At 33.1% G+C, this 26,894-nt stretch overlaps 1 protein-coding gene across 1 annotated transcript; it reads right to left on the bottom strand.

The window, feature by feature from the left end:
- Nucleotides 1-13,607: 13,607 nt before the first annotated feature.
- On the bottom strand, nucleotides 13,608-17,381 carry LOC127794273 (uncharacterized). Its single transcript, XM_052325249.1, has 4 exons — nucleotides 15,166-17,381; nucleotides 14,747-15,067; nucleotides 14,550-14,649; nucleotides 13,608-14,471 (listed from the first exon to the last, which is right to left on the bottom strand). Exons 1-4 carry the CDS (start codon nucleotides 17,379-17,381, stop codon nucleotides 13,608-13,610), a joined length of 3,501 nt encoding a protein of 1,166 aa, XP_052181209.1.
- Nucleotides 17,382-26,894: the final 9,513 nt, after the last annotated feature.

Genomic DNA, 26,894 nt, shown 5'->3' with positions numbered 1-26,894 from the left:
CCGCCAAACCCTCCGATGCTTGAGTCAGATCTCGAGAGAAAATGAGAAAATTGTACTTCAATTAGTCAAAATTGCGTACCTTGTGATGAAGGCATGGTCTCATATTTATAGCGGAGGAGATAGAGAAGACGTGCGAGAATTAAGGCGAGAATCTCGCAGCCCATTTTTATGATTTTGTGGCCCATCCGAGAGGGAAAAGAGGAGAGATTGGCCCAAGCCCACTCGACCATGACCGAGTGGGGGGGCCACTCGGTCATGCCTTCTTTTGCCCTTTTCCTTGGCTCGGTTTTGAGTGATTCCCATATCTCAACTTCAAGCCCAATTTTCACATTGATTCAGGTCTAATCTCTCAAAACTCAAAACATGAAAGTTGTAGATGATTCTTTTATATTTTCATAGGACTTTGAATCAGCTCAATCGAAGATCATATGAGAAAGTTATGGCCGAAAAACTAAGGCAGTGTCGTACCCACTCGGCATAACCGAGTGGGGTCATGAAAAGTTGTGGGAAATTGATCTCCCCATGACCGAGTGACTCGGTCATGACCGAGAGGGGGGGCCACTCGTTCATGCCTTCTTTTTGGCTTTTGTCTTGGTTCGGATCCATCTTCCTTCAATACTTGACTCCGAGCTTTGATAGTGCAGGTGAACCAACTTCATACCCAATTTTCACCTTGATTTATCTCGAATCTCTTAAAACTCAAAACATGAAAGTTGTATAAAATTCTCTTATATTTCCATAGGAGTTTGAACCACCTCAATCGGAGCTCATATGAGAAAGTTATGCTTGAGAAACCAAAGCAGTGTCGTACCCACTTGGCATAACCGAGTGGGCCCTCCCCACTTGGTCTCTGCTCGACCTCTTGCTCCTTCGGCTTATTCCTTGACCTCCTACAACCCGTTGGGCCTTTGGGCTTCATGTCCATGTCTCACAAATTTTTTAGGTCCTATAATACTCCAAGTTTGCAGGGCATATCAATTGCTCCCTACTCTTTTAGCTGGAAGGTTCGGGTGAAAGAGTATCTTATCTTGTAAACTTTTGAACATTACTTCTATTTAGCTATTTCATCTTCTACACATCCTCTCGAGCTTGTTTTCACACCGTGCTTTTAAATTTCGGGGCTCTAGTGATTTTCAATTCCTTTGCAGAAGTATGAGGTAGATATACTAGTAAGTTCGCTTTCCATAGATGTCTAACTGTGCATCGAACAATGAGTTTGATTCTACTCCCAATTATGGTGTTGTGCATAGGATAATAAATTTGCACTTTCTTTTCCCTTGTTGTCGAACCGTGACCAGGACAATGGGTTTGAGTTCATTTTTCCCTCGTTATCGGGCTGTGAGCAGGGCAACAGGCTTGAATGTACTTTTACCTCCTTGCCGAGCTGTGAGCGGGGCAATGGGTTTGAGTTTATTTTTCCCTCGTTACCGGGCCGTGAGCAGGGCATCGGGCTTGAGTTTATTTTTCCCTCATTGCCGGGCCGTGAGCGAGGCAACGAGCTTGAGTTTGTTTTTCCCTCATTGCCGGGCCATGAGCGGGGCAATGGGTTTGAATGTACTTTTATCTCGTTGCCGGACTATAAGCGGGACAACAGGCTTGAATGTACTTTTACCTCGTTGCCAGGCTGTGTGCGGGGCAATGGGCTTGAGTTTATTTTTCCCTCGTTGCCGGGCCGTGAGCGGGGCAACGGGCTTGAGTTTATTTTTCCCTCGTTATCGGGCCATGAGCGAGGCAACGGGCTTGAGTTTATTTTTCCCTCATTATCGGGCCATGAGCAGGGCAATGGGTTTGAATGTACTTTTACCTCGTTGCCGGACTATAAGCGGGACAACGGGCTTGAATGTACTTTTACTTCGTTGCCAGGCTATAAGCGGGACAACAGGCTTGAATGTACTTTTACCTCATTGCCAGGCTGTGAGCGGGGCAATGGGCTTGAGTTTATTTTTCCCTTGTTGTCGGGTCGTGAGCGGGGCAACGGGCTTGAGTTTATTTTTCCCTCGTTGCCGGGCCGTGAGCGGGGCAACGGGCTTGAGTTGATTTTTCCTGTAAGCAGAGCATAGCAAACAAACTTTCACAAAGCAATCTGTGATGAAAACGCTTACATTTTTTTGAAATAAGTGAGTACATCCACTGTTTCATTTTGGGTCTTATTGTTGTCTCTGAGCACGAAATGTTTAGTTTCTCGTTCTTTAACATAGGCTCTCTTCAATGTGTCTGAATTTTGCTCCCAGTTTTCTCTTTGATGGCATTAATGGTGGATGACTACGTTCTTCTAAGGGCATGTCCTTTCGTGGCTTGTCTTGATGGAATATAAGGAGTCCCCTGCCATAGTTTCACCGACCGAGATGACATGTATGGGCTCATGAACTGGTTCATTGTCTAGAGGTGGATTCTCTCCGTAATCCCTTCCTCTCTCTTGACATCTCTGATTTGATCTCCCCCGCTCTTCCTATCTATCTTCTCCTCTTCGAGGCTCTCTATCTTTGACCTGTATGTACCTTTGAAGATGTCCTTCACGAACTAGCATCTCAATCTGATCTCTTAACTCCCGGCACTGGTTAGTGCAATGACCACAGGTTCTGTGGTATCTACAATATTCTTCTCTATTCTTCCCCATGGGATGGTCAACCTTTTTTGGGAGTCTAATGAGACATGACCCTTCGATGGCTGCAAGTATGGTTGACCGAGGTTGGAGAAGTTTGGTGTAACGGTGGAACTGGGGCTGAGGTATATCTGATCCCCTAACCCGCCTGGAGTCCTCTTCAACATCGCTTTCCTTCCTTTTTCGCTCTCTACCCTCATTCCCACTTATAGCTCTCATAACTTTCGTATAGAGCACGTATTTATTTGCTCTAGTAAACAAATCTTCTAGGGAAGTTGGTGAGTCCAAAGATAATGATTCTTGTAAGGGGGTTAGTCGTGTTCCGTGTAACATAGCAGACACTGCCATTGCAATTGGTAAATCATGAACTTCAAGGGTGGCATTCCGAAATCTATCCACATACTGACGTAGAGTTTCTTTGTTCCTCTGTCGAATATTGAGCAAGTATGTGGCGTCTTTTTTTCTTCGACTATTAATCATAAATGCCTTAACAAATTCCATTCTGAGCTGACCGAATGAAGAGATAAAGGCCTCAGGTAAACTGTTGAACCATGTCCGAGCATGCCCTGATAGAGTTAAGGAGAAAGCTCGGCACATTATGTCATCGTCCTATCCGTGCAATATCATCAACGACTCATAGCTTTAAATGTGATCATAGGGATCGTCTTTGCCAGAATAGGGGGTGATTTAAGGCATCTTGAATTTTCTAGGCAGTGGCTTATCCAATAAATCTGTAGTAAACGGACATTTTCTGCGTTGTTGCTCCTCCGTGGCTGGGATCAATTTCTTTCGTTCAAGTACTTCTTCAACTACCTTTTTCATGTCATCTCGTATACTTGCTGCTGTTTGGTTATCATGTCTTGTTGACGTGCCGGCCCCAATTTCATGGTATCTCCGTCTTTGGGCGCTTCTAGCCCTGTTTTTCTTTCGTGGGCTCTCATTTCTTCTGGGCATGGCGTGAGGACTCTTTCTTGGTGGTGGTGATCTATCTTCCCGACGAGGAGTGGATCGGGAATGAGAATCGGGAGTGTCCTCTCGATAAGAATCAGCTCCCACCTCGGGCTGAGGCTCAGGTGGTGGCATAAACTTTTTCAAGGTATTGGGCAACGTCCCTCTAGGCATCATACCTTGGAGTATACCAGCCATGTCTCAAAGTGCCTGCATGCCCTCAACGTGTTGTTGTCTCAATGCTTCATACTTTTCACACGAGACGATACGCGGTGGCTGTCGTGAAGTCCTAGCTTGATCAGTAGGAAGTGGCCCTAAGCCGATGTTAAGTGGATGTGGGACTGATTGGTTCCCCGCCTGCTGGCTGGGGGAAACTGAGCGATCACCTCCTTGTGGTTGAGCATTATGAGGGGGAGGAGGTGCTCCTTGTGGGTGAGAATCGGGAATAGTGGGAGGCGCTCCCTGTTGCTAAGAGTTCCGTGGTAGTAGACGTGTTTCTACGCCTTGAGAGAGAGTTCGTCAATGTCCACGGGTGTTTGTCATTCTTAAGTTGACTTTTTGTCTTGCGTTTCCCTCAAACGGCGCCAATTGTTGTTGCCAAAATAGAACAATCTATTTTTAATTGCGGATAGATGCAAGAGTCTTGAGAGTCGTGTCTTTGCTGATGAGAATCTTGACAAGCAATTGGACCTGGTAAAGGTCCAGATCTGATAATCTGATAGAGCTGATGATCTGGTGGCCCAAAATGATCTGGTGGCCTAAAATGACCGAGTGGCCTTGTTGACGAGTGGCCTGAAGATGACGAGTGGCCTTGGTGACCGAGTGGCGCCTTGGTGACGAGTGGCCTGAAGATGACGAGTGGCCTTGGTGACCGAGTGGCCTTAGTGACGAATGGCCTTGGTGATGAGTGGCCTTGATAACGAGTGGCCGGAAGATGACGAGTGGCCTTGGTGACCGAGTGGCCGGAAGATGACGAGTGGCCTTGGTGACCGAGTGGCCTTCAAAACGAGAACACCGTTAGGACGCGGGTGGGGGTCCCTGCGCAAACCCTCCGATGCTTGAGTCAGATCTCGAGAGAAATTGAGAAAATTGTACTTCAATTACTCAAAATTGCGTACCTTGTGATGAAGGCATGGTCTCATATTTATAGCGGAGGAGAGAGAGAAGACGTGAGAGAATCAAGGCGAGAATCTCGCAACCCATTTTTATGATTTCGCGGCCCATCCGAGAGGGAAAAGATGAGAGATTGGCCCAAGCCCACTCGACCATGATCGAGTGGGGGGGCCACTCGGTCATGATCGGGTGGGGGGCCACCCGATCATGCCTTCTTTTGCCCTTTTCCTTGGCTCGATTTTGAGTGGTTCCCATATCTCAACTTCAAGCCCAATTTTCACATTGATTTAAGTTGAATCTCTTGAAACTAAAAACATGAAAGTTGTAGATGATTATCTTAGATTTTCATAGGACTTTGAATTAGATCAATTGGAGATCATATGAAAAAGTTATGGTCGAAAAACTAAGGCAGTATCGTACCCACTCGGCATAACCGAGTGGGATCATGAAAAGTTGTGGGAAATTGATCTCCCCATGACCGAGTGAGGGCCCCTCGGTCATAACTGAGTGGGGGGCCACTCGGTCATGATCGAGTGGGGGGCCACTTGTTCATGCCTTCTTTTTGGCTTTTGTCTTGGTTCGGATCCATCTTCCTTCAATACTTGACTCCGAGCTTTGATAATGCAGGTGAACCAACTTCATGCCCAATTTATACCTTGATTCATCTCGAATCTCTTAAAACTCAAAACATGAAAGTTATAGATAATTCTCTTATCTTTCCATAGGAGTTTGAACCACATCAATCAAAGCTCATATGAGAAAGTTATGCTTGAAAAATCAAAACAGTATCGTACCCACTTGGCATAATCGAGTGGGCTCTCCCCACTTGGTCTCTGCTTGACCTCTTGCTCCTTCAGCTTATTTCCTTGACCTCCTACAACTCGTTGGGCCTTTGGGCTTCATGTCCATGTCTCACAACTTTTTTAGATCTTGTAATACTCTAAGTTTATAGGGCATATCAACAAAATTAAAGGGCACAAAGCAATTTTTGGACAATCACTCTAACCTCTAAATCAAATTTTTGAGAATATTTAAAAGGAGTCGTAAATATCATGAATCAATATTAAAGGCATGCTTTTTTTTTTGATAGCTCACAAAATTATTAATTACTTTATTTTCTATCTAGTTAAATTAATTGTATATCAAGATTTACTATTATCTATGCTTATATTAGCTATTTAACTATTTTTTAAGATGTCATGTGAACAATTTATACAAGTTAAATAAAACACAAGCAATCCATTATAGTTCGCATATTTTTATGCAATTATCTTTCTAACATAAAATACTTACGAAAGCACAATTAGGATCAAAATAAAATTTTCTATCATGTCAAAAGCAATCTAATCATCAAAAAGTACTTTGCTTAGTGGTTGTTTTGTTATTATGAATTTTTTTAGAGATATTTCAAACTATTAATGGTCAGAGGTTTTACTACTTATCCAACAATTTGATCATTTGAGGTCTTATTAATAAAAGGATATTTTATAAAATCTCAAAATTTTTGAAAAATACAATATTTGCAAACAAGTTTGACAAACTACCCTTACACAAATTCATGATATATAGTTTTATTTAAAATTAATAATAGTTTTATAATTAATTTTAGATAGAATTACCATAAATTTTTGTGTGTCACGTCAATTTGTGAGGATTGTTTGTTAAAGTTGATTTTCTGATACATCATTTATCAAATTTTTTTTATATATGAATTTGGTCACTCAAGCATTAAATTGCCTGCTTTATAATACACTATTAGTGGGTCACCTATGAAATTGATTATTTTTGTTGCTATCTAGAAAGAATCTATATTAAGATTTGTTTATTGTTATCTAGATTGATAACAACAAATCTTACTACATGTTGACTCACCACCAATGTGGTAACCCAATTGATAGTGAGGTCTATCTGGCCTCAATGTGTCGGGACATTAAATCATCTTAAATATGAAATTTGTTTAAGAAGAAGACCATAATCGTGATATAGGGTCTGGGGCCCTCTCTAAGCACATTGGTAAAGCTATGATGATGACAGATTCATTTTTTTGACAATAATTATTGATATTTTGTTTTTGTCGTGGTTTTGATAATAAAAAATAATTATATTTTGATGATAAAATTATTTTATTAATAGTTAGTGTTCTAAATTATTTTTATATATTTTATTAAGTACAAAATAAAAATTAATTTTATTAAGCAAATCTAATGCCAAAATGTTGAGCCAACTTCTTCTATTTAATTAGTAATTAATTTTTTTAAAATAATATTTTGAATAAATATATAAATTGAAATATCAAATTATTTTAGATTAATTTATAAAATATTTTTTAATAGTGTAGTATTTTCAAATATATTATTTTTACTAAAATTATTTTTCAAGTAATTTTAAAATGCATAAAAAAAATTTATTAAAAAAAATTCAAACGCTACAGCAACAATGAACAATAACCCTTACCGTTGTGAACAGTATTTTTGACAATTGGAATAGTGTCTTCAAATGCCTATAAATACCCCCAAATTCATTTGGAAGAGAAGCAAGGTGTCCATTGTGCATATCTAAAGCATTTACAAGCTTCCAAACACTCTCAAAGTGAATTTTCAAACATTCTAAAACTCCCGAAACTTTATCGTCCACTCATTAAAGAGTCACAAGGCAAAAAAAGAAAAATATTTCAAGTCTATTTCGAATTTCTCTATTAAGTTCACAAATTTATATTTCATTGCCTTAAATATTTGTACTTAATAGTTTTATTTATTTCTCTCTTACAAAAGCTTTACATTCATAACGTATTAAATTGTTTTAAAGCCTTGTAATTATTTTAAGAGATTCTGTATCTAAGAGATTCATCTCTTAGAATTTATTTTTTATATAATTTCTTATATTTTCTAGTTTGTTGCTAGAGAATCTACTTGTCATAGTAAGAGCATTGTAATTCCTAGTGGGTTATGCTAGAGGGCCTATTGGTTGTGATATGAGATTTTAATGGATTATTTGAAAAATTCTTAGTGAAGAATTAAGGTAGTGAATTAAGTTTGATTAAACTGAACCACTATAAATTATTGTGTCTACTTCTTTGCATTTACTATTACTTCATTTATCTTGTTAATTTTATCATTTGCTCATTTTTCTAAAATCTCATTTAATTGCGTCCAAATTTTATTTTCCAACAAAGAAGATTTCAAGTTCAATTAAAATTTTAAAATAATCCAAAATTCACTCCCTTTTTTGGTTGTGGTGTCATTGCTATACAATCATAACAATTATGACTCAAACTAGACATTTTTTAGCGATAGATGGTCGTTATGGTTATGCCCAAGAGGGTTGCTACACTGGTTGCCCTTCTCTACCTTTTACTTAGAAAAAAGAAAGGGGAAATGTGTTGAGTCATATGGATTTATACAAGTTGCATGGATCCTAAATAATCTGCTATAATCTACATCTTATTATCACTATAAGAAAAACAGAATTTAGTGACGGAAAAATCCGTAGCTAAAAAATCAAAATTTGTCGCTAAAAAATTTAGTGACGGTCAGCTTCCCGTCGCTAAAAATGGCATCGCTGAATTTCAGCGACAGGGAAAATCAGCGACAGAAATTTTCGTCGTTGATTAAAAAATAAAAAATAATTTTTTTTAAAAAAATTAAATATTATTTTAGCGACGAAAAAAGTTATGTCGCTGAATAACGACAAAAAACTTTTCTTCGCTAATACACAATAAAAATTAGAATATTAAAAAAAATTAAAATAAATTATAATTAGCGACAGAAACAATTCTGTCGCTAATCAGCGACGGAACTGTTTCCGTCGCTGACTTAAATTTAAAAAAAATTATAGCCCTCTCTGAAAGGTTGCGCGTGCCACCTTGTAGCGCCACGTGGCACGCGCCTTGAGCTGTCACGTGGCGCCCTGGGATAATTTCTCAGTGCACTCCTTTCTTCTCTTCCTCAGTTTCAATTCTTGGTTGTCCGTGCGCGCGCAACCGTTCGAGCTGCTAGCTTCTTTATCATATACACTGCACATATTAACTATATACTATACTTACCTGTCAGCCATTTTAATTTTATTTTAAATTAAGTTTATAAATTTTAAATCTTTTAAATTCATAAATTAATACTTAAAAAAATAAATATTATAAATTTTAACTCAACTAATATACCACTTAAATGTTGTAATTAATTTATCTCTTAAATATTTAAGTTTTATTTGATTAAAAATTAGTTTAATACATATTTGTTATTATAAATTTTACAATATCATATCAATTTACATATTTTTGGTTTGTAAATAAAATACATAAAATATGCATTTAATACATTTTAATATTTATTTAATCTTTATTTAATGCATAATTAATAAATTTTATTTTTTTAATTTGTAACTACTGGCTAAATTTTTTAATTATTAATTTAATTTTTTTAATTATTTAGCGATTTTATATTTAATTTAAATTTAAGTTTTTATTATTTATTTAATTTTTTTATTAATTAGTGACAGAATATCCCGTCGCTAAATATATTTAATTTAATTAAATAAAAAATATAAAATTTAGCAATAGATTAGTCCAGTCGTAAAAGGAAAAAATTAAATAAAAAAAAATTTAGCGACGGGATAGACTCCATCGCTAAAAAATAAAAATTAAAAAATTAAAAAAAAACCAAATTTAGCAAAGGAGTAATCCGTCGCTAAAAAATAAAAAATAAAAAAAATCCAAAATTTAGCGACGGGGCAAAGCCGTCGCTAAAAAAAAAAAATGCAAAATTTAGTGATGAGGTCACACCCAATGCTAAGAAATAAAAAATAAAAATCTAAACTTCAGCGACGGGGCAACCCTGTTACTAAAAAATAAAAAATAAAAATAAAAAATTTAGCGACAGGGCAACCGTCGTTGCTAAAAAATAAACAATAAAAAAAATAAAAATACAAAATTTAGCGACGGGTGACCCCGTTGCTAAAAAATAAAAAATAAATTAATTTTTTTTAATTATTTAGCAACGGAAGATTTTGTCGCTAAATTAAAAAAAAATAAAAAATTTGACGACGGAATATTACATCGCAAATCCAAATTTCCGTCTCTAATTAGAGACAGAAAATTTTCGTTACTAAATTACGAATTTTTTGTAGTGTATGGAACAATTATCTATAATCACAAAATAAGGAAAATAGTTAACCACTACAAGAATTTCGGGATTTAGCGACGGAATATTTCCGTCGTGAAATCCAAAAATCCGTCGCAAAATGTCTTTAGCGACGGATTAGCGACGGACATTTTCCGTCGCTAAAGTCTGCGTCGCTAATTTTTTTTTGCGACGGATCCGTCGCTATATTAGCGACGTCTTAGCGACGGAAATATTTCCGTCGCTAAGTTTATTTTTTAAAAAATTGCAACGGAAAATTCCGTCGCGAGATTTTAGGAAAAAATAATTTATTTTTTATATTTTTAGTAGCGACGGTAAATTCCGTCGCTATTATTGTAAAAAAATAAAATATTTACAATATAGAGACGGAATATTCCGTCGCTAAAAAAATAAGAATTTTTTATTTTTTTAAAAGTGCGACGGAAATATTCCGTCGCAATTTTTTTTAAAAAAAAAATAAGAAATTCTTTTTTATTAGCGACGGAATATTCCGTCGCTATTATTTTTAAAAAATAAAATATTTAAATATATCAGCGACGGAATATTCCGTCGCTATAATTTTCAAAAAATAAAATATTTAAAATATATCAGCGACGGAATATTCCGTCGCTAATAAAAAAGAATTTCTCATTTTTTTAAAAAATATTGCGACGGAATATTCCGTCGCAATTTTGTAAAAAATAAGAAATTCTTTTTTATTAGCGACGGAATTTTCCGTCTCTAGTAGTTTTGGAATTTTTTTTAAATTAATTATAGCGACGGAAAATTCCGTCGCTATAAGTTTAAGAATTTTTATAGAATTAATTATAGCGACGGAATGTTCCGTCGTTGAAGTAAATTAAAAAAATTAAAAAAATATATTAAAAATTTACTGCGACGGAATAATTCCGTCGCAATATATTAATTTTTTTTTTAAAATTTTAGCGACACAATTTATTTCCGTCGCTAAAAGTTATATATTTTTTAATTTTAAAATTTATTTATAATTATTTATTAAACAAATTATATAAAAATTCTAAAATTTATATTTATAATATAAAAATTAATATTCAAACAAAATACTAATAATTGTCTATTACATGCTAATATAATTGTCTGTTACATACCAACCGTTACATAAAAATAACTACAAAAACTAATCATCTAAATCATCATCAACATTAGGTGAGTTAGGTTGATGAGTCGATTGTGGCTGAGAAGAAGAAGAAGAAGGAACAATACCGCGAGTAGATGCAGTAAGTTGTTCAATCAAAAATCGCATCTCAAACATCTGTCGTCGAACATCGCTCAGCTCATGAGCCTGCGAATTTATCTGCTCCGCCTGCGAATTTATCTGCTCTGCTTGTGAATTTATTTGCTCCGCCTGCGAATTTATCTGCTCCGACTGCACTTTTAATTTCTCTGTCATTTCTTGTATAACTGGGTTTTCATTAAGACCAGATGAGACAGAGGATGAGCTACCAACGTCAGAAAATTTTGATTGGGATAAAGATCCCGTGCCATAAATCCTCTTCTTCTTATTTTTCCCCCCGGCAGCCTGGATGAATATCTGATCACAATCTGGCTGCTGAGGCTCCTCAGACCCTTCATTTGGTTGAGTTGCCTGCTCTAACAACTGTCCATACATTTCCTACAACAGTTTAATGAAGAAAATAAAATAAATCAATTATGAATATTAAAGTTTATGTTAATTATAAAAATAATATTACTTACAATTAAAAAAAACTTACAGCGACACTCGAAGAACGTCTGTCGACATACACCATCTGTCCTTCCTCAGTTTTTTTAGAATGAGTTCGTTCAAACAATTCAATCAGTGTAGGCTCTCTCCCAAACTCATGTGTCTAAAAAAACAAATGATATAAAATTAACCATATTAATAAAAAAAAAATATTAACAAATTAAATAAATTAAATTTCTCACCATTCGTCTTTTATGCTCTGCTGAAGATATAGAACCCCCAGTATGGCGGGAAGGACCAGCCCCAAGGCCACCTGTCTCACTCAAACGGTTTAGCGATGCTTGTGCAGACCTTTTCTTGAAAGCTTCATCTTGTTCCCATTTCTGCATCCAGCTATCCCAAACATCATCTGGCACAAAGATTGGTTTTCCATTGGCATGCCACTTACGAATGTTGTCGATATATCGTTTCGCTGCTTTTTGTGCCCACTCTCTTCTCACTAATGCATCAATTGTAGGATCCCACTGAAAATTTTTCTGTAAAAAAAAAAAAAAAATTAAATAATTTAAACATTTCTACATTAATAGTTAAAATATATATATATTATTAATTTGAATTTAATACCGCAAATTCATCCCAATACAAGCCCTTTGTCTCCGAAGGCACTTCTTTCCAAACATGACCTTCCTTATGAAGACGTTTCTTGAAGATTGTCGATATAATATGGGAGATATTTATTGTACGACAAAAGATGCTCCTATATACAAATAATAATAATTAGTATAAAAATTAATACATGTCATAATGTAAAAAAAAATTAAAAAAATTAAAGTTACCCATCGCCATCTTGCACTATAACATGTAATGGTTCGGATGTAAAATGACTGGCAGTCGAATGAGATGATGGATGTACTGGTGACTCTGCAGGAAGGGTCGGTGAAGAAGCAACTGCAGGGGTAGCAACAGGAGATACTGATGGGAGGGAGGCCGGTGAAATATCCCCCGAAATATGTGGTGCTGCAGTAGATGAGGTGGAAGCAGCAGTAGACCCAGACGAGTTAGGTCTAGAACCACTGCGTCCTGCACGATATCGTCCTCTAACACCTGTCATCTATATATATATATATATTATAACGAAAATGCCGTCAAAATTTTTTCCCGCCCATTTTCACTTTCTATTTCGATATTTTATTATATTTTATTTATTTTTTTCTTACCCAAAATCAATTTTTTATAAATCATTAATTAAATATAGGTTTGTGTTAAACGTGTAGTTCTTGAAACCTGTAGATGGTTTTTTTCATAATTAAATAATGTTTGGAGAATGTATAAACATGTTGGTATATGAAGAGGTAAGATATAATCAATATTATTAATTTTTAAATATTAACATAAAATTTTAATTAAAATAATTTACAAAAAAATAAGATTTTTTTTAAATCGACAAAAATCTTGAGATATCAGGTAATACCGCCAAATACCGACTACCAAGTAATTTTTTTAAAAAAATAAATTTAATTTTTTATTTTATTTCCTATAAATTACCTCTCATTCTCTCTCAATAAAGCCACTATTCAAAACTTTAAAACCCTTAATTAATTTCAGAACCATGCAAAAAAAATACAAATCTTATATATGTTTAAGTTATTGCTTAATTTTGAAAAATAATTAGTTTGTAGGTTATGTTAAATTAGTTATTTAGGTAAAATTGAATTATTTTTAATAAATTATTTAAGTTATTTTGACAAAATTAATATTTGTATATGCTATTTATATTTATCATATGTTGTCATGTTTTTTTTAAAAATTTTATTATATTTTATATTTTAATTATTTATGTTACTAATTTATTATATGTTGTCATATTATTTATTATTTTGTATAAACTATTTATATTTATCATATGTTAAATTAGTTATTAGTTTGTGAAAAATGTGTAGTTCTTGAAATTTGTATACTGTAGATAGAATTTATGATTGTGAGGTTGCTAATTTTAAATAAATTCAATATATATGAACTTTCGTGCATCGCACAGGAGGTGAACTAGTACCTATAATGAAATAAATCAATTAACAAAATCAATATCATTAATAATTAAACATAAGTATTTAAATCATAAAATTCACCTCTAATCACTATCATATAAGTCTACATCCGTGTCATTAGATTCTAAGTCATCATCAGAATCTAATTGAAGAACTTGTTCATCCTCTGATTCAGAGTCATATTCAGAGTCTGATCGCAAAACTTGCTCATCATACGATTCAGATTTATCTTCAGAATCAGATCTCAAAACTTGCTCATCATTCAACTCTGGAGCTTCATCAAATTCTGATTCCATAACTGGCTCATCATTTAAATCAGCGTGGTCACCATCATTCACTGTCTCAAGGATTTGGGCATCATCAACTGCGATATCGTGTAGTTCCACGTCATCCTCTTGGTAAGGCAACGCTTCACGTGGAAGGGTCGCCTCTTGATTATTAAAAGATTGTGGAACCTCTACTATGAACCTTGGTTTGACTTTTGTTACAACCAACCAATCGCTTTTGTTACGCCTCAAGCTTGGATATTCACAAAAATATACTTGAATCGCTTGAGAAGCTAATACAAATTGCTCGTTTGTATTCCATTTCTTCTTTTCATTGACCTCGACGATCTTATATGCATGATGAATCTTCACCCCCTCGTTCAAAGTTGGAATAAACCAATCGCCCTTGAACAATACAACTTTCTTGAATGACGATACTGAAGGATACTCGAGCTCGACAATCTCTGTTATCCGACCATAATAGTCCTTCTCGGGATCATCGTAGTTGGATCCTTTAACGCACATGCCACTATTCATAGTGCCTTTATTCGAACCATGGCTAATCGTGTGAAATTTAAATCCATTAACAAAGCAGCCAGGGTACGTTGTAACAGTGTTAAAAGGTCCTTTTGCGAGATCCCTTATGTATGAATTGGTCACATTGTTCGTAGGATCGCGAGCCTATTAAATAAGACAGATATATAAGAAATAATTATATAAGAAATTGAGTGGAATTAATATTTTAATTAATCAACTCACATAATTATTGAACCAAGAAGGGAATTCCTTATTTGTTAATTGTTCAATGATGTGGTCGCCAATGCCGAGATTACGTTGCCTTAGCTCAGCATCGTAAATTCTTGAAAAATTAAAAAGAAAAATGAAAATAACTACATTAGACTATTCAATGTAAATATAATTTAAAAATTAACAACAATTAATTAGTAAAATCTTACTGCAGATACGGCTCAACTTCTGGACAATTCATCAAAATATATCTGTGTGCAACATCATATTCTTCACCGAATAACATTCGTGACTTTTTACATCCAAATGGTCGACAAGGATGCTTGAAAATTGATAACTTCCCCTCCTGGTCATCCCTTTCATTTACAACACCAGCATCGTTGCGCGGCACTCGTGTATGCCTTGTAACAACATGGTCCTCAAAGTAATGAGAACACAACAATGACGCTTCTTCCACAACGTATGAATTAGAAATAGAGCCTTCCACTCGAGCTTTATTTCTAACTGTTTTCTTCAACTTTCCAAGGTATCTATATAAAATGTATATAGTAATTAGATAAGTGAACTACAAAATAAATATGTTTCTTATAAAATAGGAAAAAAAAATTATCAATCTAATAAATAGTACCTTTCAAACGGATACATCCATCGATATTGAACTGGACCTGCTATCCTTGCTTCATAAGCCAAATGGATTGGAAGATGCTCCATAGAGTCAAAGAAACTTGGAGGGAATATGAGCTCCAACTTACACAAAGTGATGGGGATGTCGTTCTCTAATTTCATCATATGCTCACTTTTAATAGTGGTCGATGTCAAATCTTTGAAGAAAAGACTCAACTCAGTCAATGCCTCCCATACTTTTTGCGGTAGTAATTCTCGAAATGCAACGGGCACCAACCTTTGCATGAACACATGACAATCATGACTTTTCATCCCAAACAACTTAAGCTTCTTTGTGTCAACACATCTAGCCATGTTCGACACATACCCATCAGGAAATTTTAAATTTTTTACCCACGCACACAGGACGGCTTTTTCTTTCTTGTTCAGAGTAAAAGTTGATTGAGTAATGCGGCGACAATATTGATTCAACTCTTCTCTCGACTTTACTGTGTCCTTAGTTTTGCCTGGTACATTCATCACTGTATTGAACACATTTTCGAACACGTTTTTCTCTATATGCATAACATCCAAGTTGTGTCGAATAAGTTGAGTTTTCCAATAAGGCAAATCCCAAAAAATGCTCTTACTCTTCCAACCACTACCATGACTGTTATCTGCATTAGTCTGTGCAGCATTTGGTTGTGTCGCATTCACTAAACCCAACTCGTCCAAGGAAGCAAGTATCTCAGGTCCAGACAGTACAGGAGGTGGTGTTTTTTTTACCAAAGTATTTTTGCGAAATCCATACCTATTCCGTCGATACGGATGATCTTGATGCAAGAATTTTCGATGGTTATCAAACCATGAAATCTTTCTACTCTTTGACAGGTAAAATGCGTCCGAGTGAATCGTGCAATAAGGACATGCCAGCTTTCCTGCCGTGCTATACCCCGAGAGCATTGAATATGCAGGAAAATCACTAATGGTCCACATCAAAGCCGCTCTCAGTTGGAAATTTTGTTTCAATGAGATATCATATGCATGCACACCAACATCCCACAAATGTTTCAACTCTGCAATAAGGGGTTGTAAGAAAACATCAAGTTTTGCCTTAGGATTCTCTGGTCCTGGCACTAGCACCGTTAAGAACATTGTTGTATCCTTCATACACATCCAGGGTGGTAAATTATACACCGTGACAATGACAGGCCAACAAGAATATTGCTTCCCAGATTGACCAAACGGCTGAAACCCATCAGTACAAAGACCAAGTCTGACATTCCTTTTCTCGGCAGCAAATTCCCTATGAGTCTGGTTAAAATGAATCCACGCAGGGGAATCCGACGGATGACGCATGACGCCATCTTCGACCACATGATCTGCGTGCCACCTCATTTCTGCTGCTGTTGAATTGGATGCATACAATCTCAAAAGCCGAGGAGTTAAAGGAAAATAATGCATCTTCTTATAAGGAACACAAGTTTTTTGTCGTTTACTACTGTCAGCTTGATCAACTTGCTTGTACCGATTCTCATGACAAAACTTGCATACTGTTAAATCACTGTCATCACCCCAAAAAATCATACAGTTATTTCTACAACAATCAATTTTCTCAACAGGAAGGCCTAACCCTCGAACCAGTTTTTTAGTACTGTAAAAATTATCAATCACCGTATTAGGTTCAGGAAGAACCTCCTTAAGTAATTCACAAAGTTGATTAAATCCCCTCTCAGATAGATGGTGTTCTGACTTAAAGCTAAGCAATCTAGAAACAAGCGACAACTGCGAATGCTTTTGACAACCAGGATATAACTCTTTTTTGGCAGCACTAAGCATGTCATAGAATGCTTGAGCTTCCGGATTTGGAGGTTCCTCCTCCATATTCGGATTGAAATCAGGCCCGGCAGCATCCATTACCATAGTCTCAAATAAATTGCTTGGCTCTGCTTCAAGCGTTGATGCTGAGTAAGACATATCGACCGAATCTACCGTAGCAATAACTTCCCCATGAAGTGTCCACTCATAATACCCTGGCACGAAACCTTTGGTGAGCAAGTGACTTGTCACGGTATCCTGGTCACGAAAAGCCGTGTTCCTACACTTTGGTTGATTACAAGGACATTTAATCTTATTCCCATCCATCCACTCTGGTTGACTCTTAGCAAAATTAACAAACTTCTCAACACCCTTGATAAATTCCGTAGAAACATAACCATCCTCCTTACGCCTGATATACATCCACTGACGATCTGATCTCATTTTTTTCCTGTACCATTAAATAATAAAAAATTACTAAATTATAATTATAATATTTTTTTATTTGAGTTATTTTAATATTATTCCACTGAACTACTCCTTATAACTCCCCCTTAAAATTTGAAGGTTAGGACCTATCCCATCCGGAAATGAATCGTGATATGACCACTAGCGGACGCATTTACTCACGATACGAAATTTCGGCAGCATCTCAGCACAGTTCTCCAGATGCACGATAAAGATTATGTGTTGATTCATACAAGTTAAACTCAATTTGAGTCAATTGCATAAATCAAAACATATTCCTATATGCAACCGGAGAACAACAAGAAATGCTACTGAATTTTCGTACCATGCATGAGTAAATTAATGCGTATTTGCTGGGCACACAACACGACACCAAATTTCCAGATTGTCCAACTGGACAATTCAGTGATGTCCTCGCTCCATCGAGGAAGTCACCGAACGGGAATCTAAGGTTAAGTTCCAACAAATTTAATTAAATACCTAAAAAATATTTAATTAATTATATTTTTTATTTAATATAATTTTTAGATAAAATTCGACAAAGTCTCCCCTATAAATGGACTACACCCTATGTAAGAAAAAAAAAAACACAAAAATTTAACACTTCAATTTATGCAACATCATCAATTCTCAACACAACATCATCAATTCTCAACACATCATACACTTCATAATCATCCTATAAAATAAATAAATTCGATAAACGAGAACTAAACAAGCTTTAACTGAAGCTTAAATGTCAACAAGGGAAAATAAAATAATATATTGCCTTGCCTTATCCCACCGTATGACAATAATATATTATTTTAGAAAAAATTCAATAGATTTTATGATCAGATAAACAAGGGAAAATAAAATACCCTTTATAAATGCAAGAACTTAGAATTATTTGTTAGCTAGCAAGGAACGCATTAAGAGTAATGAGTAAAAAAGACATCAAATGTTGGAAGATACATAAAGCAAAATTTTTGTGAAAAGTGGAGCATGAAATTCACCAAAAGCTAGTTGAGGTGAGAAAGGTGGGTGCATATTCCTCCTTGTGGGGTCATTGGAGAGTACTTGTGTGTATCAATTTGCATGAGCCAGCCAGCCAGCAGCCTCTACTGCTTGCCAACACTTTTATTTGTTTGTGTGTGTGTGTGTGTTTTTTCTTTAATTTTCTTTTTCTCTACTTGATTGGGTTTTTCTCCTATTATTAATCTTTATTTTGTTGGGTTCATACAAGATATATAGGTTCGTTGGTTTTCAGGTTTCTGTCTTCTTCAAACCCCACTGATCACTTCTTGACTTATGACCAAGTCATTCCACAAGGGAAAAAAAAAAAACATTCAATCATAATAGATCCCATTTTGGGTTCGAACACTGTTTTTTATTTTGGAATTAAGTGGCTTAATTTTGTTAGCTAGAAGGAAACTTTTAATTTTTTTTAAGAGAATTGACTTTTACAAAGGTTTCAAATATTATATAGTGGGGTGATTGGACTAAGGCAGGTGTGGAAAAGAGAAAAACCCAACTGTTTTCTAGACTCATTTTCGTGACCAAGAAAATGAAAGTAACCCCATTTACCTACGTACATACATTATTATGTGGGCACTGTCCTATGTTCCAATAACGGATTGCTTTAGTATTATTAATTTTAAGTTGAATTATTATCATTAATTTTAACTAAAATTATTATAAAATTTGTATGTACTATATCAATTTGTAACTTCAACATGTCTGAACTAAATACATGAAATATTATTTGGATACTCATTTGTGATCTACAATGCATGAAAACGCTCATCTTCGAAACATTTTATGTATTGAAACATCGAGAAACACCAAAAAATCATTTTTGGATTTGTTTGTAATTACAAAAATATTTTGAGATTATTTTATAATATTAAAAAATTATCAAAAATATATTTACTATTTGAAAACTCATTTGCGTCCACGAAGTTAGGTTATATTTCTGTCTCGAACAAAGTTATGTTTAATTATTTTTTTTAAATTTATTATTTATTTTTAATCAATAAGTTAAAGATTAGAACTTATATTTATGTTTGTTTATTTTATTTACTCATTTCTATTTCTTGTATTTTAAAAAATATTATTTTTTCATTTTTGCATTTGTTTCATAGAAACCATTTTCATACCATCTAGCTTGTGACACTTTAATACATTATATATTAATATAATACAAATACAACACATTAATATATTGATATAAAATATATCAATATTTTATATATTTATATTAATATAATATAAATACAACACATTAATACATTGCAGAACTGTCGCAAGTGAGCATTCAAATATCATTTTCATTAAAAATATAAATAGTAAATTATATTACTAACATATCTGTTGTTGTCATTATATTTTCATTAAATATAAAAATACAAGTACTTAAAATTAACGATAATAATTCTGTTGTTGTCTTTTATATCATCTGTTGTTGTCTTTTAACTGAGATTTTAAAAATGGGCTTCTAAATCCTAATGTATATTTAAATTTTATTTTTATAATAAAATATTAAAAAATAAATAAATAAATATTTATATCATATCAAAAAAAAAAAAATTAACAATTTTAGCATGAACAATTCAAATATTCAATCACATTCAACAATTTCAGCCACAATTAACATATCTCAACCACAACAATTCCTAACTAAGTGAAGTAGTCAAATAACAATTAGCAAAAAACCAAAAGTCATAATTGCTAAACTCATTATAATAGGTATTAAATTAGCCAAAATAAAATAAAAATACACATTAAATAGAACATAATCAAATAAATTAACTTACCTCAAATCTTTTGATCTCTAGAGTGCGAAGGGATGTCCACTGCCACTGCCTATCTGCCAAGAACAAGAATACAATACCAAAGATTGAAACAAAAGAATTTTTTGTCACTAGCATTGAATTTGAACCCGAATAGAATACAACACCAAAGATTGAACCAAACCTCAAAAGATTGAACCAAAGTGTCCCAATGTCAATGAACAGTGGCGAGCAACCCAGTCACCCATCGAAAGCAAGACTTAGAGAGCTAGATCAAGTAGCCGAGATGCAACCTCCCCAACTACCAACCGAGAGGCGACGGAGAGGGTGAGCAGCGAGAGGGCGAGGCAGCGGGTGAGGGCGAGATAGTGAGCGAGGGTGAGCCAGTGAGCGAGGGCGAGGGAAAGGGCGAGCTGCGAGAGGCGAGAGCGAGGGCGAGGCAGCCGGTGAGGGCGAGCCAGTGAGGTCAAGCCAGTGAGCGAGGGCGAGGGCGAGGGCGAGGGCGAGGGCGAGGGCGAGCTGCGAGAGGCGAGAGCGAGGGCAAGGCACCCGGTGAGGGCGAGCCAGTGAGCAAGGGCGAGGGCGAGTAGCGAGGGGTGAGAGCGAGGGCGAGCTGGTGAGGTCGACCCAGTGAGCGAGGGCGAGGGCCAGCCGGTGAGGTCGACCCAGTGAGCGAGGGCGAGGGCGAGCTGCAACAGGCGAGAGCGAGGGCGAGGCAGCGGGTGAGGGCGAGCCAGTGAGGTCGAGCCAGTGAGCAAGGGCGAGGGCTAGGGCGAGCTGCGAGAGGCGAGAGCGAGGGCGAGGCAGCCGGTGAGGGCGAGCCAGTGAGGTCAAGCCAGTGAGCAAGGGCAAGGGCGAGGGCGAGGGCGAGGGCGAGGGCGAGCTGCGAGAGGCGAGAGCGAGGGCAAGGCACCCGGTGAGGGCGAGCCAGTGAGCAAGGGCGAGGGCGAGTAGCGAGGGCGAGCTGGTGAGGTCGACCCAGTGAGCGAGGGCGAGGGCCAGCCGGTGAGGTCGACCCAGTGAGCGAGGGCGAGGGCGAGCTGCAACAGGCGAGAGCGAGGGCGAGGCAGCGGGTGAGGGCGAGCCAGTGAGGTCGAGCCAGTGAGCAAGGGCGAGGGCTAGGGCTAGCCACGAGAGAGAGGGAAAGAGGGTACGCAGAAGGGAGAAGAGGGAAAAAGGGAGAGAGGGGGGGCGGGGCAGGGTTTTATGGGGGGAAGGGAAAGGGGGGGGAGGGAATCAGGGTTTTACGGGGGGGAGGGAAATTAAGAGGCGGGAATAAAATTTATTTTTTAATAATTTATATATAAATTTATATAATATTAAAATAATTAGTATTATTATTTAATTAATAAAATTTATATTAATGTAAAATTATTAAATAATTTTATTAATAATTTATTATAATCATTTAAAATATCATAATAAAATTATTTAAATCATTGCATTTTAAATTAATATTAATTTAAAAAATACTTATATTATAAATCTAATAATTATAATAAATTAATTTGATATATTATAAATATTACTTTACTACAAAATTCATAAAAGATAAAAAAAATTCAAAAATTTTGTAACAATATTCTTTATATATTTTGAATGTTGACTAGTCTTTAATTTTTTAAAGAATAAAATTTTGATTATTTTTTCTTTCATATATAAAGAGTTTCCCTCATTGTTAGGGGTACGTAAACGATCGGTTCAATTATCGAATTAATAAAAAATCAACAAATTGAATTGACAAATTAAACTAAACTAACTTGACAGATTAAATCCAATAAATTAAATTAACTAACAATAAAAAAAAAGTAAATATAGACTACATAAACTAAATCGATTCAATAAACCAAACAAACACATAAGAAAATTAATTAAAATTGAATTAACCGATAAATTAAATAAGCTACAAAATCGAACAAGTTGAAAAATTGTGTGATAGGCCAAAAATGACGTCATTTTATTACCATAAAAACATCATTGTCTTAAAATCCAATCGATTCGACTATTTTTAACTAAAAATATAATCGAAAACAAAAAACTAATTTTTTTAAAAAACATTAATTGAATAGAAGCGAATTTAAAAAAAAATTGATAATTTTTATTAATTTGATTCGATTAATTTGATTATACCGAATTTTAATTAATTTGATTCAATAAAGTAGTAAAAACCAAAAATAAAATTAGAAATTAAAAAATAATACATTTTAAAAACTAATGACATATTGTCATACAAACAAATAGGTTATATCGAATTTTAACAAATACTGCCAAAATCTTGTTCAACATTAATGTTTTATACATAACACTTAAACTTCAAAAATAAAAATTAATCTTCTATAGTTTTTTTATAGTATAACTATTAAGGGAGAAAATCATTATTCCATATTTTAATCTGAAAATTATTTCGGACTTATCTTCATACCTTTTTATCCTGCTCATTTTAACAAGCGCTACATAAATATTTTATTATATATTTTATTTTTTATTATTTATTGTGAATGACTTAATTATACATTTAATTATTTCATTTTTATATAATTCTCCTAATTATAGAGAATAAGACATTGATAAGATAGCTCATAAACTCTTTTCTATATATGTAATCCCTCGATATTGTTTTATTTTTATTTTTATGAACATGAAATATATTAATTGATGTATTTAGAATTTAATAATATTATAATTTTTAAATTTAATATATTTATCTAAATTTTATAAATTAATTTTTTTATATTCATCTCATGTTTAAATGTATATTTAATTAAATATACATTAATATATTTAATTTCTTATAGATTTTAATATTTATAAATTTAAATCTTTATAAATTCATTAAATAATAAATAAAAATTAAATTTAGTGACGGATTGAAAGTTCCATCTCTATTTCAGCAATGGATTCGGTCAATCCGTCACTAAATTTATTTATTTATTTTTTGTTATTTGATTCCATATTAAATTTTAATTTGTTATTTTTAAAATTTGCGACAAAAAAAACTTTCTGTCTCTATATTTGAAAAGCAAAAAAATTACAATTAAAATTTAATTTTTTAGCCATAAAAATAGTTTTGCATCACAAAAAGTAGTGACAGAATTTATTATTTTTTTAATTTAAACTAGTATTAATTTTTTTTATTTTAAACTTTAGGGACATAATTTATTTTCATCTCTAATATTTGCAACGGAAGATAAATTTTGTTGCTAAAATTAACGATAGAAAATAAATTCTATCTCTATCTAAAATGTATTTTTTATTTTTTTATTATTAAAACTATTATTAAAATAAATTCCCGCCTCTTGAATTTATTTATTTTAATATTTTAATTATATAAAAAATAATATAACTTATAAAAATAATATTAATAATTATTTAATTGATAAAAATAATATATTTTAAATAAAATTTTATTATTAAATCATTTTTTAAAATCTTACTGTAATTATCTAAAATGTGATGATAAAATAATTTAAATTATTGTATTTTAAATTAATATTAATTTAAAAATTAATTTGATATATTGAATTATTTATTAATTAATTTTTTTATAAATAAAAATTATATCAAACGAAATGTACATAACATTTATAAATTTTTAGGGTAATTTTCGAGTTTCATAAAAAAATTTAAAAAGTAAAAATTCAAAACATTCACCGAACTTAGAATTATTAATTATAGAATAGAACAATACTAATGACAGAACCCATCTGATCAACATAGTAGATTTTAGATTGTTGAATTTCATCTATAACTCAGAGACAAAATTAGAAAGGACAAATAATAAATAGATATATTTATTTTTTTCTTGATCAACATTAATGTTTTACACATAACACTTATATTAGATAGTGACATATGATATTGTTATTAAGTATAAGATACAATGTCGTCCATATATTGGCCCCATTTGTTGCAACTTAATTAAATAAATTATAGTTTATAATTTCTTAGATTATAGTTTTTAAAACTTAAAATAAGTTGTGAACTTGTTTGTTACAACTTTTCAGAAAGATGTAGAAGCTGTAGAAGATGAGGTACCTTAGCTTTGAAAAAGCCAGCTTCTACCATTTCTAAAAGGTAGTAGAAGCTATAAGTTATAATTCTATAAGGTAAAACAAACAATACATTATCATTTTTTTGAAGCTAGAAGTTAAAAATTATAGCTTTTAAGGTACAACAAACATGCCCAATATGTTTGGTTTTTAAACTTTTTAACTTAGCAAAAAATTCTCATATTTATAAAGAGAAAGAGATTGACAAGATAACTCCTGGACTCCTTTCCATATAATGTAATTTCTCAATATTTTTTTATTTTTATGATTTCTAAAATTTAAAATATTTTTTTTAATAATATTATGATTTTTAAAATTTTTATTTATTTTTCAATTATAATGTTTGTTTACATTTTGTACACAGTTAATAAATATTATAAATAATTAATTATTATACATTTAATTGATATAGTTAGAATTTAGCAATATTATGATTTTAAATATTAATATATTTATTTAAATTTTATAAATTAGTTTTTTAATATTCATCTCATGGTTAAATGTATATTTAAATTTTTATAAAATTTAAATATTTATATATTTAAATATTCATTCCAAATTTAAATATTTATAAATTAATTAAATAAAATAATTAAAAATTAATGGTAGCGACGGATTTGGATAATCCGTCGCGGATTTAGAGACGGATTTGAATAATCCGTCTCTAATTTTATTTTTCTTAATTTGTTAACTTAAAATAATTTTTTATTTTAAATATAGCGACAGAAGGATATTTCCGTCGCTATATTTTAATAATAAAAAATTAAATTTAAAATTAAATTTTAATTATTTAAACTAATATTAAAATTAATTTTTACTTTAAAATTTTGCGACGGAATTTTTTTTCCCTCGCTATATAAAAATTTAATTTTTATTTTTTTATTATCATTAAAATATAACGACGGAAATAAATTTCCGTCGCTAAAATTAGCGACGAAAATATATTTCCGTCGGTAAAATTTTAATAATAAAAAATAAATTTAAAATTTTATTTTAATTATTTAAACTAATATGAAAATTAATTTTTTATTTTAAAAGTTTGCGACGGAATTGTATTTCCGTCGCTATATAAAAAATTAATTTTTATTTTTTTATTATCATTAAAATATAACGACGGAAATATATTTCCGTCGCTAAAATTAGCGACGGAAGTATATTTCCGTCGGTAAAATTTAATAATAAAAAAATTAAATTTTAAATTTTATTTTATTTATTTAAACTAATATGAAAATTAATTTTTTATTTTAAAATTTTGCGACGGAATTGTTTTTCCGTCGCTATATAAAAATTTAATTTTTATTTTTTATTATCATTAAAATATAACGACGGAAATAGATTTTCGTCGCTAAAATTAGAGACGGAAGTATATTTCCGTCGCAAAAAAATAAAAAAATTAATTTTTTTGCGACGGGAAAAATTCCGTTGCTAAAATCCGTTTCTAAATAAATTAAAAAAAAAATTTCACAATCCGTCGTAATTCCGTCGCTGTTTCGTCGCAAAATAGCGATGGAAATTTCCGTTGCTGAAAATCCGTCGCTAAATCCAGAAATTCTTGTAGTGAACGAAAATTTAACTAAGGAAGAAATAGTTTCCGTGACACCAAACACAATCCGCCCAACAATAATAATTTTCTGTAAAGTTGTAGTGTGTATATTAATTAGTATTTTTCTAGATATTTTCTAGACTATATAAATATTGAGTGATTTTACTAACAATGATCAAACAATTTCATCTTTTATATGTCTCCCATCAAAGTATACTTCTATTACTAGTTAGATGTTCACTAATGCTTTATGAAATTCTAAAATTTTTTGTGAACAAGAATTTAAGTAGCTACCTTATAGAAGACAATCATTTGATAGCCCAAGAAATTATTAGTTACTTTATTTTCTATCTAGTCCGTGTATCAAGATTTACTATTACCTATGCCTATATTAGCTATTAATAAAAGTTCACAATATTAGAGGGTATAAGGATATTTTTATAGATTAATCTCAAAATTTTTGGGAAATGCAATATTTTACAAACAAGTTTGACAAATGACCCTTACACACAAATTCATGATATATAGTTTTATTTAAAATTAACAATAATTCATAATAATAGTAGATTTATATTTAATTTTATATAAAATTATCATAGATTTGTGTGTGTCTCGTCAATTTGTGAGAATTATTTGTTAAACTTATTTTTATAATACATCATTTACCATTTCTTTTATATATGAATTTAGTCATTCGAGCATTAAATTGCGTGCCTTATAATATATTATTAGTGGGTCACTCACGAAATTGAATACTTCTGGTGCTATCTAAATAAAATTTATATTAAGATTTGTTATCTAGATTGATAACAACTATCTAACTACATGTAGAAAAATATGTTGACTCACCACTAACATGGTAACCCCATTGATAGTGAAGTCTGTCTTGTCTCATCAGGTCAAGACATCGAATCATCTTAAATATGAAATCTACTTGAGAAGTTGACCCTAATCGTGATATAGGGTCTGGTCCCCCCCTCACTAAACACGTTGGTGAAGTTATGATGACCAATTCATTTTTTTTGACAATAGTTACGACTCAAACTACACATTGTTTAGCGATAGATGGTCGTTATGGTCATGCCCAAGGGGCTTTGCTACACTG

The sequence above is a fragment of the Diospyros lotus genome, chromosome 2, assembly GCF_014633365.1.
Source record: "Diospyros lotus cultivar Yz01 chromosome 2, ASM1463336v1, whole genome shotgun sequence".
Lineage (NCBI taxonomy): Eukaryota > Viridiplantae > Streptophyta > Magnoliopsida > Ericales > Ebenaceae > Diospyros > Diospyros lotus.
The sequence above is the reverse complement of the archived record's forward strand: the minus strand, read 5'-3'. Positions and strand labels throughout refer to the sequence as shown.

Excerpts from the sequence above, each read along its gene's own strand:
- LOC127794273 (XM_052325249.1), bottom strand. The coding sequence starts at position 17,381 with ATGTATATCAGGCGTAAGGAGGATGGTTATGTTTCTACGGAATTTATC. Across the intron at positions 14,650-14,746 it reads GAAGTTGAGCCGTATCTGCA|AATTTACGATGCTGAGCTAA; the intron begins GTAAGATTTTAC and ends TAATTTTTCAAG. Across the intron at positions 14,472-14,549 it reads CTTCTTGGTTCAATAATTAT|GCTCGCGATCCTACGAACAA; the intron begins GTGAGTTGATTA and ends CTTATTTAATAG.